The 16,866-nt window shown below is 45.5% G+C and overlaps 1 protein-coding gene across 2 annotated transcripts; it reads left to right on the forward strand.

Moving 5' to 3' along the window:
- Window positions 1-1,158: 1,158 nt before the first annotated feature.
- b4galt3 (UDP-Gal:betaGlcNAc beta 1,4- galactosyltransferase, polypeptide 3) lies at window positions 1,159-13,438 on the forward strand. Of its 2 annotated transcripts, none has more exons than XM_061797442.1 (7): window positions 1,159-1,431; window positions 2,570-3,053; window positions 3,437-3,672; window positions 4,318-4,508; window positions 9,323-9,445; window positions 10,011-10,115; window positions 11,041-13,438. In XM_061797442.1, exons 2-7 carry the CDS (start codon window positions 2,768-2,770, stop codon window positions 11,390-11,392), a joined length of 1,293 nt encoding a protein of 430 aa, XP_061653426.1. In that variant the 5' UTR covers window positions 1,159-1,431; window positions 2,570-2,767; the 3' UTR covers window positions 11,393-13,438. The 2 variants fall into 2 exon arrangements, with proteins under 2 accessions (XP_061653426.1, XP_061653510.1); XM_061797526.1 differs by having other exon boundaries at window positions 1,159-1,330.
- Window positions 13,439-16,866: the final 3,428 nt, after the last annotated feature.

Consider the following 16,866-nt stretch of genomic DNA (forward strand, 5'->3'; position numbering starts at 1 on the left):
GGAAACGCTGCTGCCCATGGGCAAGAATAGGAAACAAAGCATTCACCCTGTGGCCTGCTTCGGACAATTCGACGTGGGGAATTTAGTGTGACAAATGCATCCATAAATCAATAAATAAAGAAGGCATATTGCGCCAGCAAAATATTGGCTCACGAGACAAAAGAAAATCCATTGAGATCAAACAGAAGGGCAGTATCAAAATTCTGCCCGCCGGCTCGATGGACACGCAGAGATTCCGGTGTTAGGTCAGGGGTGGGCAAAGTATGGCCCGGGGCCCCCATGCGCCCCGCTTTGTTCTTTAATTTGCCTTGATGAGTTATATTATCAAGACTCCTGTAATATTTGTTGGATCATTTTTGTTCAAAAATGGGTGCATTAAAATGGATTTTTAATTCATTTATCTCTTCCAAATAAATACAATAAACAATAATAAATCAATAATATTATAATATATAAATGAATAATCATAGTAATCATCATCATCGTCATCCACAAATGACCTGGCCCATCTCTCTGTCATTACTTCAATTTGTATTTTTCATTTTTTCCTCGTGAGGGAAAGTTTCTTGGCACCCGCTGTATTTATTAGTTTTCTATGGAATTGATACATGTATCCTTATTTTTGTTATTATGGACATGTTTTGTTATTTTGTCTTGATTTTTTAAAATATATATATACTCACAAAAAAAAAAAAAAAAAAACACCTTTCTGAACCTGTGGGTGAAAGGAGGACAAATGGAGCGGGGAATTTCGTTTCATTTTTACAGAGCAGTTCTCAAGGCAGCCTTGGTGGCGTATTAGCCACTTCTAAAAGGACAGACTGGCAACCAAACCCCCTTTGTGGAAGTTTTTTTTTTTCGGGTTGTCTTTGAGGGATTTGGAAAAACACGACAGCTCGATATTTCGTCATCAAAAACGCGTGTCTGCAAGCCATTAATCCGAGCAACAGAAAAGTCAAGCCCAAGTCACAGTCAATCGCTTCCTGCCACCCGGAAGTAACCTGCTGCCTATTGTTTACACACATGGAAAGCTCTATGCCAGCGATTTATAATGACAGGCAGAATCACTTCCAATAGATGACAAATGGTACAATTCACCTGCTGCCATAAATACAAGAGAATAATCTCTCTTTGATTGGCAGGGTATGTAAATAACGTGGCACTCGGCGATGACGCGATGATGCGTCGACAGCTGGAGGACGACATCATGCACGCGGCCGCTGCGGCCGCGCTCTCGCGTGTCAGCCCGTCTGCATCCGACCCATTTCGCCCCCAGACGAGCGATTAGGAGGAGGAGCGAAGAGCATCTGCAAACAAGCTGGATCTTTTGGTCCGTCGCCTCTTTTTTTTTTTTGGGGGGGGGGGAGGCTGGCTGCGGCCTGCGGATTGTCGGCGGGCTGGTTCGGGAACGTCGCAGCGATGTGCGAGCTGGTGAGTGCGCAGGAGCGGCAGAGCTTGCGAACGCAGCAGAGTTAGCAGCTGGCTTGTGACCGACGAGCCGATGCGTGCACAGAAAAGAAAAAAAAAAGATGATGAATCGCCTCGCACGGTGTCGATTTGCACTGTTTGTTATTGTCCTAGCTCATTCCACAGCAGCTGCTCCGTGACTGTCAAAAAAAAAAAAAAAAAAAAAAAAACAACAACAACCCCAAAATCCAGCGTGAGTCGCGTGATGAATTTAGGCTTGCTCTTGCATGTAATTGTTTGGACTGACAGAGAACTGTGAGGCGGGATTGATTTGATCTGCAGGCAAATGCCACGTAGCTGAATCACGACGTAAACATGACATTTAGTTGGGCTTGCGTGCGATTGAAGTTTGCGGCAGGGCATCGTGTGGCTCGTGCAATGTGACTTCTTTTTTTCGCGCAGTGCATGATGAGGGGAGAGAGGTGGAGTTCTCTGCAATCTCCACCTCTCTCTTCCCGTCATGCGCTTTGCACAAACGTGCACCTTGTCCCGTAGCAGCTTAAATGAAACCCTTGCAAAAGGACTCCCGTTATGATCGCAAGTCATTCTTCTATTAAAAAGAAGTAACGACGGTTTATACCTTGTATTAGTCCAGAGAACGATATTAAGCTGAGGAATTGGGGAAAGCTCATCAAATGTGCTCATCTGTTCCAGGTTTAATGGCAATTTACATCTTTAATTTAAAGACTCCAAAATGTCTATAGTCCAGTTCACCGGCAACCATTATGAGGACAAGCAGTATAGAAACACTATGGATGGTGACTTACTAGAATTGTGCTTGGTAGAGCAGAGACCTTTAGCACGGCTGAGCTGTGAACACGTGGAGAGACATTTGCGGAGGACCATATTCATGTTTTGTTTTTAGCATGTCACTTCCTGGTTCTGCCTGTGCATATTAATGGGGATTTGGTGCATGGATTCTGTGGTGAACCATTCATGCTACTGTATAGTGCCTTACGCAGTCAAGAGTCTTGGACCGACACCAAAATCTGGATCTGCACCAAAACGGAAATGGTTCTTCCATGGCTCATGCCCCACCTTGATACCGAATTTCATGAACTTCCTATTGGTGAGCGTCTTCTTCCTTTGTGTGTTTTCTCAGTGAGGCCTCGCGGTGATGGCAGTCCCGACTGAGCTTCAGCATGACTAGCATCTGTCCCTGATGATGGCCGCCCTCCTCGTGCGGACGTGAGCCTTCCCCCTGTGCCGTCCCCGCATCCCCTCCTCTTCCTCTCCTTTGCTCCACGCCCACCCCACAACTGCACCCATCCTGTTTCCGTGTGTGGAATCGGCATCCCTTATGATGGCATGCTGCGGGCGCTCTTTGGACTCCCCGTGCACACTGGCCTTGCTGGTGGGCTTCCAGTTCGCCTTTGTGCTCTACTTCTCCCTCGGGGGCTTCAGAGGCTTGGTGTCCGTCCTGGTTCACACCACGGAGCGAGAGTTCGACTACTCGCGACCCCACGACGTCTACACCAACCTCAGTCATCTGAGAGCGCCGCCTCCCCCACCTCGGAACTCTGGCACCGGACCTCCTGTGGCGGGACCGCCACTGGCCGACTGCCAGATTGTGTCCCCGCTGCTGGGTGAGGACGCAAATACGGTGGACCCCCGCGATTCGAGGGGGATCGGGATCGGGCTGGACTGCGAAGAGCCAAAATTTGCGTAGAATTGACGGCCATTCGAAATGCAATTGAAGAAAAATCTTAACCCCAACAATTCTTGAATAAGCAGGGATAAACTGCCAACAAGTGTTTTTGGGATTGGTTATCGCCCCCCCCCCCCAAAAAAAAAAAGAAAGGGGGGAAAAAATGTTAAAACTGAAAAAAAGAAATAATAATCATAATCCACGAATAGGTGAATCAGTGGGTGTTCGAACTGCGAGTATGCGGGGGTCTACTGTACATAAAACAAAGTTTGATTCGTCTGATTGGAAGGATTGTATGTCAAATCTTTCCTTTCCCCACAGTCGGGCCCGTGTCTGTGCACCTTTCGTCACCTCTGACTTTAGAGGAGATCAGAACGAGGAACCCGTTGGTGTTGCCAGGCGGACTCTACCGTCCACCGGACTGTGAACCTCGGCACCGCACTGCCATCGTGGTACCGTACCGGAACCGGCAGACGCATCTTCGTGCTCTCCTCTACCACCTCCATCCTTTCCTGCAGAGGCAACAGATCCACTACAGCATCTATATAGTGCAGCAGGTCAGGAGAACAAGTTATCGATCCAAACTGTTCCATTAAAGTTATCGTCAACGTTCATATTAATTAAATGTTATTCTGTACATCTTTGAAATCAGGTTGGTGAAATTGCAAGCGTTTTTGTTAAGAAATGTCACATTGCTCATATGATTTGCAACATATAATTATTTGGACCAAAACAATGGGAAAGATTTGGAACAGTTACTTTCAGCCCACTTGAGATCAAACTGGGGTGACCTGTTGTGACCTGCACACTGAAATGAGTTTGACACCTTTGCTGCATTTATAGACACATGCCAGTCTGGCAGGTGCAATTCAAGTGTGTAATTATTATTATTATTGGGTGCAGCGTCACTCTGAGCTGCTACGTTGTTGGTTTCGTTCTGATGTGCTGAATCCATGCAAGAATGCAACTTCCCTTCCACAGTTCTTATTTTTCAAAGAGAATGGGGGAGAGACAGATACTTGTGTAGAATATGGCATGAGTGATGCAGCGACGTGTGCAAGAACCCTTTCACAGGTATCGCATTTGCGAAGAAAGCATGAACTATTGCATGAGGTCAGAAGAAGGTGGCGTGATCGACGGAATGGATTCGTGTTGCTTCCGCCAATGTTTTTGGAAAATATCCTGCATGTTTTGTCTCGCAGTGGGGGAACGGAACCTTCAACCGAGCCAAGCTGCTGAACGTTGGCGTGCGGGAAGCTCTCCGAGATGAAGACTGGAGCTGCATCTTCCTGCATGATGTTGACCTGCTGCCTGAGAACGACCACAATACCTACACCTGCCACAAACAGTTTCCCACACACCTGTCTGTGGCCATGGACAAGTTTCGATACAGGTAGACGCTCATCATGAGAATGCGTATGACCAGTTGAGCTCTACAAGTGTTAGTCTACTTGTGTTATAGTCCCTGTAAAGTTACAATACAACCGCAATTCCAATGAAGTTGGGACGTTGTGTTAAACATAAATAAAAACAGAATACAATGATTTGCAAATCATGTTCGACCCATATTTAATTGAATACACTACAAAGACAAGATATTTAATGTTCAAACTGATACATTTGATTCTTTTTAGCAAATAATCATTAACTTAGAATTTTATGGCTGCAACACGTTCCAAAAAAGCTGGGACAGGGTCATGTTTACCACTGTGTTACATCACCTTTTCTTTTAACAACATTCAATAAACGTTTGGGATCTGGGGACACTAATTGATGAAGCTTTGTCGGTGGAATTCTTTCCCATTCTTGCTCGATGTACAGCTTCAGCAGGGTACAGGGTACAGGGTCTCCATTGTTGTATTTTACGCTTCACACATTTTCAATGGGAGACAGGTCTGGACTCCAGGCAGCCCAGTCTAGTACCTGCTCTCGTTTACTACGAAGCCACGCTGTTGTAACACGTGCAAAATGTGGTTTGTCATTGTCTTGCTGAAATAAGCAGGGGCGTCCATGAAAAGCCGTCGCTTGGATGGCAGCATATGTTTCTCCAAAACCTGTATACCTTTCAGCATTAATGCTGCATTCACAGATGTGTAAGTTACGCATGCCATTGCCACTAACACAGCCCCATACCATCACAGATGCTGGCTTTTGAACATTGTGTCCATAACAGTCCGGATAGTTCTTTTCCTCTTTGGCCCGGAGGACACGACGTCCAGAATTTCCCAAAACAGTTTGAAATGTGGACTCGTCGGACCACAGAACACTTTTCCACTTTGCGTCAGTCCATCTTCGATGAGCTCGGGCCCAGAGAAGCCGACGGCGTTTCTGGGTGTTGTTGATAAATGGCTTTTGCTTTGCATAGTAGAGTTTCAAGTTGCACTTTCGGATGTAGCGCCGAACTGCATTTACTGACATTGGTTTTCTGAATTGTTCCTGAGCCCATGTGGTGAAATCCCTTACACATTGATGTCGGTTTTTGATGCAGTGCTGCCTGAGGGATCGAAGGTCACGGGCATTCAATGTTGGTTTTCGACCTTGCCGCTTTCATGGAGTGATTTCTCCAGATTCTCTGAACCTTTTGATGATATTATGGACTGTAGATGATGAAATCCCTAAATTCCTAAATTGAGGAACATTGTCATTAAACTGTTCGATTATTTGCTCACACACTTGTTCACAAAGTGGTGAACCTCGCCCCATCTTTGCTTGTGAATGACTGAGCAATTCAGGGAAGCTCCTTTTGTACCCAATTATGGCACCCACCTGTTCCCCATTAGCTTGTTCACCTGTAGGATTTTCCAAACAGGTGTTTGATGAGCATTCCTCAACTTTCTCAGTCTTTTTTGCCACCTGTCCCAGCATTTTTGGAACGTGTTGCAGCCATAAAATTCAAAGTGAATGATTATTTGCTAAAACCAATCAAGTTGATCAGTTTGAACATTAAATATCTTGTCTTTGTAGTGTATTCAATTCAATATAGGTTGAACATGATTTGCAAATCATTGTATTCCATTTTTATTTATGTTTAACACAACGTCCCAACTTCATTGGAATTGGGGTTGTACATACTGTATATCGTAAATTTGACACGCCACAGAGAAGAGTGTTGTTAAAATCCCTGCCAAATTTGAACAATAAGAAAATTACCAAGTGTATAAAATGAGACTTCAAAATCATGAAAAATCTCCGCTTTCATACATTGTCGGCCATAACCGTTGAATGCTGAAGCCACGCCCCGCTCATCTGCCAGCCAGCAGTCAAATATCACTACTATCTCTTGAAAAATGTATACTACTTTGTGTAGCATCATTCTTATGTCAACATGTTTGGACCGCAAAAATCATCTTAAAGCCTCCAGTGGCTGGAATATATCCCACTAAGTCGTCACGCTGCTTCTCTATGCCGCGACAACGGGGCACTCTAAAGCGACCACGCCAGCGCAAAGCCTCTGTCCACACGCTAGCTGTCATGTCGGACTTTTTCCCCCCCCTTCTTTTTCGCTGTTCCCTCTGTGATCTGCACACACTCATGGCTGATAACAAGGCGCTCTAAAACAGCAGTTGCACCGGATAAACACTGATGAGAACGAAGGCGCTCAAGTTCTTACATAGTGGGGGTGGAGGACTAGCGCTGGATGCCAAGTGGAGCACCGGGATAAACACAACTGGAGACTATGACATGGCAAGACATGTGACAACGACAATGGACCGACAAGAACTGAAAGAAACCAGGGAACTAAATACAAACAAATTGACGAGACAACGAGGAACACCTGGACAAGACACGAGTGGCTGGAGAGAGCTGATTGGTCGACACAAAGTAGACGAGAACAGGTGGACACAACAACCTAATGAGCACACGACAAACATGGAACATAGGAAAACATGGAACAAAACTAGACACAACCCAAACCAAAACACAGACCATGACAGTACCCCCCCTCTAAAGGAACGGATCCCAGACGTTCCCCAAACAACAACCAAAAAGTCACCAACCCAGGGTGGGCGGAAGGGGGCCTGGAGGAGGGTACAGAGTCCACCCCTCAGGTCAGTCTGGTGGCCATCCAGGCTACCCGAGGTGAGGTGCTTGGCTGAGCGGTTCAGGAGGTCGTCCAGGATGCCAAGCACCAGGGTCTTTACAGGGCCATTCAGGCAGACGGCCACAGTGCCGAACCCAATGGTAATGCAGGGGCCAGGCAATAGGGTTGGGTGGCGGCCGCTGGACGAACGCCGCCGGAGCGGGGTCGGGCGGCGGCCGCTGGACGAACGCCGCCGGAGCGGGAACGGTCGGCGGCGGCCGCTGGACGAGCGCCGCCGGAGCGGGAACGGGCGGCGGCCGCTGGAGCAAGGACGGGCGGCGGCCGCTGGACGAGCGCCGCCGGAGCGGGAACGGGCGGCGGCCGCTGGACGAGCGCCGCCGGAGCGGGAACGGGCGGCGGCCGCTGGACGAGCGCCGCCGGAGCGGGAGCCTGGCGCAGCTGCCGAGGAGCCGGAACGGGAGCCTGGCGCAGCTGCCGAGGAGCCGGAACGGGAGCCTGGCGCAGCTGCCGAGGAGCCGGAACGGGAGCCTGCCGCAGCTGCCAAGGAGCCGGAACGGGAGGAGCCGGAACGGGAGCCTGCCGCAGCTGCCGAGGAGCCGGAACGGGAGCCTGCCGCAGCTGCCGAGGAGCCGGAACGGGAGCCTGCCGCAGCTGCCGAGGAGCCGGAACGGGAGCCTGCCGCAGCTGCCGAGGAGCCGGAACGGGAGCCTGCCGCAGCTGCCGAGGAGCCGGAACGGGAGCCTGCCGCAGCTGCCGAGGAGCCGGAACGGGAGCCTGCCGCAGCTGCCGAGGAGCCGGAACGGGAGCCTGCCGCAGCTGCCGAGGAGCAGGAACGGGAGCCTGCCGCAGCTGCCGAGGAGCAGGAACGGGAGCCTGCCGCAGCTGCCGAGGAGCAGGAACGGGAGCCTGCCGCAGCTGCCGAGGAGCAGGAACGGGAGCCTGCCGCAGCTGCCGAGGAGCAGGAACGGGAGCCTGCCGCAGCTGCCGAGGAGCAGGAACGGGAGCCTGCCGCAGCTGCCGAGGAGCAGGAACGGGGCCTGCAGTCGCTTCCTCAGCCTGCCGCCATTGCGGTTTGGGAGTAGAGGGTACGGGAGTGGAAGAGTGCACAAGTTCTCGGGAAGGTGAACTAGGAAAAATGGCTTGGTGGCTTGGGGGGCAGGTTTGACTAGACGTGACTTAATTGGAGCCGTGGAACGTGTGGGAACAGGTGAAAAATTAAGTGACTTGTGAACAGGGGAAAAACAACGAGGGGGCAAAATTTGACCTTTACTTGGGCGCCTCCGCTGGCCACCACGCGGCGGTCCTGGGTAGATGGCCAAACGGGTGCCCAAGAAAAGGTCCGAGGGAAAGGATTTGGATTCACTGGGGTTGGAAACGGGGAGACGTGACAAAAACTGACGAGGACGGGATAAACTAGGGAAGGAACCAGAAAAATCTAAATCTGTGTCAGAATCAGACAGGAGGTTAACTAAATCGGGGCCATCTTCACAATCAGAAAAATCAGAATCTAAAGAAACATGTGGATGTAAAATAGTAGGGCATGGTGAATAACTAGGACAAGTGGGGGGACCCGATGAAAAGGACAGAAAAGACTGAACGATAGGGCTTACTGGAGGAGGGTAGGTATGGATGGCAGGCTGAGGACGGTGGGAGGCAGTTTGGTGGTGTCCAGGGTGACGCCATGTTCTTCCTGCTGGGTCCTGTTCTGGTCGGTTCATTCTGTCACGTACGTGGTTAGGGCGAAGGCGAGGAACGCAAGGCAAGAACATGGTGGACCCAATTGCAGGGAAGCAGGGAGGCAAGGCAGGAGTGCGGGAATCTCAAAATAATAATATTTAATCACAATGATAAAAACAACTGGCGACTATGACATGGCAAGACATGTGACAACGACAATGAACCGACAAGAACTGAAAGAAACCAGGGAACTAAATACAAACAAATTGACGAGACAACGAGGAACACCTGGACAAGACACGAGTGGCTGGAGAGAGCTGATTGGTCGACACAAAGTAGACGAGAACAGGTGGACACAACAACCTAATGAGCACACGACAAACATGGAACATAGGAAAACATGGAACAAAACTAAACACAACCCAAACCAAAACACAGACCATGACAGTTCTAATTATGATCTTATGTTGACTGTGTGACCCTCCTAGGCTACCATACCCGCAATACTTTGGTGGGGTTTCTGCAGTGACTCCAGAGCAGTATATGAAGATGAACGGCTTCCCTAACCAGTATTGGGGCTGGGGGGGGGAAGATGACGACATCGCCGCAAGGTACAAAGTTAGTGTGACGCGGTCGATTCACAAAGATCATCTTTGGCTTTGCTCGCTCATCATAGTCTTCTGTGTATACTTTCACTACTGCATGTTTATTTGCCGAACGGCAACACAACAAAACAAATAACAGGTGGCATAATATGAGTGCAGCTGCGGACAAAACTGTGCAGCTGCCGTAATCCAAAACTGCAAATATCAACAATTCACGTGGGAAGACCAAAAGCTTGCAAACATTTGAATATGAGGAAAACTGATGTAATAATGTAATTACTGACACTGCCTCCTAATAACTTCAATAGTTGCGTGCAGTTTTGTGCATATATTTTTTTAACTAACCTCTTTGACAATAATATGAAAAGAGGGAGGAAAGTACCTAAACCTAGAATTGAATGTTGAGCGCCCTTCTGCCTTGAGATGCCAGAGACAACATAGAGAGATTCCACCTAGCAGTGGTACTAATAATAGTCATAGCAGCTAGTCTTTTATTTTGAATTTTGCTGACTGATTTTCCATGAGTGTTGATAATCTGCTGTTTTTCTCGATTTTTCTGCTGCTCCACCAGGGTGCGTCTGTCTGGCATGAAGATTGTGCGCCCCCCAGCGGCCGTTGGTCATTACAAAATGATTAAGCACAGAGGAGACAGAGGGAATGAGCAAAACCCACACAGGTACGAACGACTGCAGCAGTCGCCTCACTATCACTGTAAAGTGCCTTTGGTGTATTGTCAGAATCATGAAATTGTGAGGTCTTATTATAAGTGGCCAAACATTTGCACACATACCAGTACAATGATAAGACTCTAAAAATGTGTACATCCATTTTATATATATATAATTTTATAATATAATAATTTATTAAAAATTAATTAAATTTTAATTGAATCGTTTAATTTTTTTAAATTAATTTAATTTTTAATTATATATGTATATATATATATATATATATAAAATTAAAAATAACTGATTGTATGATACATTTAGATGATTTTTACATATTTTAGTGTCTACAAACGCATCATTTTGATCATTTATATTTTATGTTCATGATGGCATTGCACATTTCCCTCACCTTATGGGGTAACTGCCCCTTTAAGAAGCCCTCCTCTGTTTTCGCTTCAGCGACATTACGACCAGCATTTACTTTCGTCAACGGAGGCTGCAACAGTGGCGATTTATAGAGTCAAGAATTGCGCTTTTCATCCTATTATGTTTGTAGTTAGATGTTGTCAAACTTAACATGTCCACTCGGTCATAGTGAAATATTATTGGATGTAAAAACCTTTCAGTAATTTGAAATCAATTTGTTCAACAGTACACAGTCCCCTTGCTAATGGAAGCACATTGCTCAGTGAACGTCCACCATGTGCTCTGTAATTGCTAACATGAGCCAAAAGTGTCCACCCTGTGGGAGTCTTACCAATATGCATTTTAACAGCATAACATCGACCTAATACAATAAGTATGAAGGTTAATGGAAAATGTCGTCTTTTTAGGGTGAAATGGGAATGTATCCAAGGCACCCTGTTGTAATATTGACTCGGTCGTCTTGTAACCCTTGCAAAGCGTAATGTCAAACTGATTTGAACATTCTAGGTTTGACCTCCTGAAAAGGACCAGACTCAACTGGCGCTCTGACGGCCTCAACTCTCTGACTTACGAGCTCCTCTCCAAAGAACGGGAAGCCCTCTACACTAACCTCACAGTCGACATCGGAGAAGAGCCCCATCGCCCTCAGGGGAAAACTGCAACCCCTGTTCATCAACGTAGCGCCTCCAAGACCGCAGCCACGGATAATCGGGAGACCAAGAGGCCAGAAAGCAAAGGATCTGCGGTGGTAAATGTCACTGCGACGAGACCCGACGGCCTGAAGACAGAACCTCCTCGGACAAAGGCAGCTAATGAAACGAGACAGGAGAAAACAAATGTGCATGCTTCTCACCTGTAGCACTCAATGGCTTTTTATTATTATTATTTTTTTTAAAGATGCGGGAATGCCTACAGGACTCGGTGGTAGACCAGATTTCCTCGCTCGCGACGGGTTTTGGATGCCACTTGGTTTTCCCTTTGGGCTTTCTAGATAGACTGGGTTGAACAAGTAACATCTAGCGCGAGTAAATAACCCAGCTGCAAACCTGCAACTCCATCCGGCGTGCTGCCAATAAACTTGTGCCTTCTCTTATAAAGCGCTTTTATAAACTAGTACCGACCTGAGATTCATGACTTCGCCTGCCTTGCGGCAAACATTTCGAAAGCAGGGAGGCGCGATTTGAAAGATTCCATGTTTGTCCCCGGATTGCTGTTTTATATCAGTGCATCGGTGTCTCTAGAGATTATATTTATATAGAGAAACCTCTTTATTTGTTTACTGGTTTGTATTTTTTGTTTTGTGCCTCACTCTCTTTGAGTTTTAGTTTCTAGACAATCAAATCACATAGGGCAACAGAACTCTATTCTATGACTCAGCATATAATAGCTATGTATCATGGCTGTCAGATTATCATACACTGGGCATGATTCGTTATGATTATTCTCCTGTTACATGGAGTAATGTTTCTTGATATTGTGCTGTTATTCACTTACCAGGTATAGGGAAAGCAACCTTGCAGTAAATATTTTAAGGCACATCTCAACCTAGTGTCTATAGTGACTATCGTGACAATTAAACACTGTGTACAGACTCAGATTGAAATCATTTTATGGAGGGCATCGCTATATATTATGAATCATTATCAGAAGCATCAAATTGCGTAAGTGGGTAAGTTTGTGAATCTTGTTTTCATTCATATCATTCTAACATGCATGGAAGCAATTTAGAAGGAAGACATTGGACTCAGATGACAGACATGTTATTTATGTTTTTTAACTCAGCCATTTTGAATGTTTTTGATCCGTTTTACAAGAGGAGACGTATGTGTTCGCGGGGGAGAGAGCGAATCCAATGCGCTGGTTTGCATCTATTGCTGCTCTATACAATGGTGAATCGGAAGACATCATTTGCAATATGATGCTTTTGTCTATGATCTGCAATGAGCATTCCATGTAGTGCAGATAACAAATTTGAATGTATTTAATTATTGTTGTTTTTCCAGTCGCTTGTGAGCTACATGACTCGTTTCATGGTAGATGACGTCTGTCTCTCCTTGTGCCTATAATATACTCTATGTCCATCTCTCTCGTTGTACTGAACTCACATTATCGAAGGCGTGCTGATGGCTTTATAACATGAGCTCATCAAGTGGCACAAAGCCGAGTGGAGCCTCGGAATGAATGAAACTGCAGCGTGTGTGACATGAATGTTAAGTATTAATGTTCACCATTCACAGGATTCAGCCAATCACGTGTGTGCATTGCTCTGCGTAGAGGTTTTCTCATTTGCATCACATGAGAAGATCCCGCCAGCTTAAAGCTGTACAAGTTCATTCTCAATTCTGGCTCACCCAAAACAACATGCTGGACATCAGTTACTCAATGGATGTAGTTTAAGAAAGAAAGAACAAAATCTATTGAGAAAGAGTATCTATTAAAAAACAAAACAAAAGAACTTTCAGACTTTTACCTTTGGTTCGTATTGACTGAGTGTATAAAACAAGAATTTGTCCGCCTTTGGCAACAGTTTCATTTAGTTTAGTCATACATATTTGTTTGATATGTAATTTCAGCGATGTTATCAGCAGATTTTGAGTTTACGTTGGGATTGTTCTATAGTCTATAAAAGTGTGAGTTTTATTTCATGTAGAAGAATTAACTTGCAATGCTGGCCGGCTTTTTCTTTACTTGTATTTGTCTACATGTGCAAAATATCAGAAAAAGCATATTTTGAGTTGCAGACTATGTACATACACCCACAATAATTCATAATTTGTTCAATTAACAATGTACCTCTGACAGTGATGTGACAACAGCATAATTATCTTTGTAAAAGCAGATTCTTTTATAAAGCTCTTGAATTGACACTGCCGATTGGAGCAAATAAAGAATAATTCTATAATAATGTGCGTGTTTAGTGTAAGTGTGTTCCAGCATGCATCACAGCAACAGATTACTCGTAGGTTATGATATTACAATAGCAAGTCGATTCATACCAATAGCATCATTGTGCTGTGAACACACTTGGACCGCACTGAACCTCCCACACCATTTGAGTGTGAATGTCGATGACAACTGGTCACTCGAAGATCAGCAGCCATGTATAATAATCAACACATGGCTGTGAAACTGCACAAACCTGTTACATCACTGCTAGCGTGAGTGTTCTGTGTGGGCATGAAGAACAGGATTAAAAAAGTTGGATATGAGATCATTCCTATAAATAGACAGTGACCCCTCCCGGCCTTTTATGTTCGATCTGTTTCATAATCGCAAATGCTGCATGACTCACTGAGAGAAGGCCAAACGCAAAGTTGGGTGAACAAAAGTACAGCCGAGGTGCATCACAAACGCATGGGAATAAAGTCGATAACAAGTGTCGCAGAAAATATTTGCGTTTCTGTATTAACGATCATGTGGGGGAATATCCTCATTCCACCTGGATGCTTTCAGCGTGCTTTACGCCAGTAAGTGACAGCAGTGACGGTCTAGTTTGCACTTTCCCTGCAGCAGACTGACACACTGGCCTGTTGAAGTGACTGCAGCAGCCTGAGACAGCCTTTAGTCACTTCCTGTTACTGTGAGCCCCGTGAAACAGCTGACCTATCGTAACCCCTGCAACACTCGAGCCTCTAGGCACACGATATTGTCGAGCCTTCATATTATCCTTCGACACATTTGCTATTGTAGTTTTCTCAAGACAAGACTTCATCATTTAGCAACCATGTGGTAGAACGAGAAATTGTATGGGATTGATATTGGTGTTCTTAGGTCACTACATGTGAATGAAAATAGACTTTGAATCGCCATTTAGGGGAAGAAAAAAACTTCACAGCTCAGGTTAATAAATCTGAAGTCAGCACAGAGAATGTTGCTCAGTGGAGTCCAGACTTTGGCATTGCTAAATTCAATGCGTACCAAATTTGATATGCTCTCATTTTGTCAAAAGGATTCATGATTTCTGACAAAGCTAAAAATAAAATAAAAGGAAAATTATACCATAAGCATTTTAATCCTGCACCTAATTTCTATTGGTCAGTTCCCACATGGATATGTTAGTTTTACAAATTATTGACCAATCTAAAGTGATGAAAATGGCTTGCTCTCTTTGACGGTGCAATGTTAATGGCTCCACAAACTCTACTCTTGGACTTCTGAAACCCCGGCCAGCTTGTGTGCGGGATTGTTGACAATCAATTAATACTTATCAATTGTGATTGATAAATATGACTGGAAGAATAGACAGGGAAAATGTACTCAGCTGAATTTGCACATCTTTCAGTTTAGCCATATTGTGTCAGTTATCATATGATATCGCAAGCGGCAGCTTTTAAATACTTAACAAAAGAGGGCCAAGCACTGATCCCTGTGGGACTCCGCAAGTGACATTATAATACTCAGCGGTCACATAACCATGGCGTACTGGTATTACGGGCCAAGCACTTTCTTGGCTTAAATTTTATCTCTCAGATACGATGCACCATGTAATCAATAGGGTCCATGCTTAAACATCTACAATTATAAAAACCATCATTCGATGAAATCTGTAACTGGTACAACACTTATAATATTTTATCGACACTATATTGCCAAACGTATTCACTTACGAGCCTATGAATTTAAGTGACATCCCATTCTTAATCCATAGGGTTTAATATGACATCATTATAGCTTCAACGCTTCTGGGAAGGCTTTCCACAACGTTTAGGATTGTGTTTATGAGGTTGTCTTTTTTACCATATTTCTAGAAGCCTATCTGTGAGGTCCCCCCCACTGCCGGGAGAAAGGTGTGACCATAGAATTGTCCAAAATCTTACAATAAGAGGACTCTGGATGACTCAGCATACGAACAGATTTTAGCCAATTCCACACTCCCAAATTTGTGGCAAGAGTTTAATGATGGACCCTATCTGTTCCAACATGACTGTGCACCAGTGCACAAGGCGATGTCCATAAAGACATGGATGAGAGCGTGTGGTGTGGAAGCACTTGACTGGCCTGCACAGAGTTCTGGCCTGCACAGAGTTCTGGCCTTACTCAACCTGAAAGAACACCTCTGGCATGAATTAGAGCGGAGACTGAAAGCTGGGCCTTCTCGTCCAACACCAATGGGAGACCTCACAGATGCGTTTCTGAAAGAATGGTCAAAAATTCCCATAAATACATTCCTAAACCTTGTGGAGAGCCTTCCCAGAAGTGGTGAATATAGCTCCAAACAGTAATCTGATGTCATTTCCTTAAGGATTTGAAACATCCCATTCTAAATCCTTCACTTAAGTTCATATGCAAGTCATAGTATATCTACTGGATTGACCTTGATGATGAGAATGAGTGACCACTGATCTGTAACCTACCGTCAGCAAAGAATTGCAAAAGTGACTGACAGGATACTGACTGGAAATATCGTATTTACTGATCTTACCTTTGATCACCTCGTTCATCTTGTTACAGTCATCAGTCGACATAAATGGTGTTCTTGCTTTCACGTTGAGAAATATAACATGAAAGGTAAGGGAGATCAGTTTATCTCGGTGAACCGAAGTCAATGAAGTCCCATTACTTCTCGGCAATATTTACTCGATTATTTCCGCTAGATGTCACGATAAGGATAATATCTGAACGTTAACTGTGTTGAAACTGTAAACGAAGCACTGCTCTTGTGAGAGGAAAAAGGACAGATGGAGTTCTTGTGATGCATCGATGAGAAAATCTCCCACGATAGTAGGTCAAAACATTTTGTTATATAACCACTCTCGATATTTTGCTCATTGGTTATGGAAAAATAAGATAATGGACGACGAGGTGAGATATTCATGACAGATGAACACCATGGCGGAAATCGAATCAGTGATCAGGGTCAGCGGAGGTCGGACCTTTTCTCCTGTCTCGTCCCCGCTGCTGCTCAGCTGCTGCTGTCATCCATATTTGCAGCCTCACTGGACAATTTCCTCAGCTGCGAGCTCGCAACAACGCATAGATCAAATGAATTAATTCTGCTTTTGTGGCAGCACACTGGAGATCTAGGTCACGCAGTCGTGGCGCCGATCCCCCCCTTTTGTCAACCTCCCCCTATCATCCTCTGGGATCTGACCTTGACATTCCCAGGTTTTTGCATGTGTGTGCTTGCGCTTGTGACTGTGTGTCTGTGCAAATGTAAGGATGACATTGGCTGCAGCAACGGTATGTTAAATAGAACAAGACGCTTCCTAAATGTGGGACTGGCCTGCAGCTACCTGTGTATAGTGGATGGAGAGCGCAGAAGTGGATGTGGGAGGCTGAGTAGTGTGAAACAAGCAGAGTCGAGGAGAGGAAGAGGAGGAGGAGGAGGAGGAG

This window comes from Phyllopteryx taeniolatus, chromosome 1 (assembly GCF_024500385.1).
Source record: "Phyllopteryx taeniolatus isolate TA_2022b chromosome 1, UOR_Ptae_1.2, whole genome shotgun sequence".
In the NCBI taxonomy this organism is placed as follows: domain Eukaryota; kingdom Metazoa; phylum Chordata; class Actinopteri; order Syngnathiformes; family Syngnathidae; genus Phyllopteryx; species Phyllopteryx taeniolatus.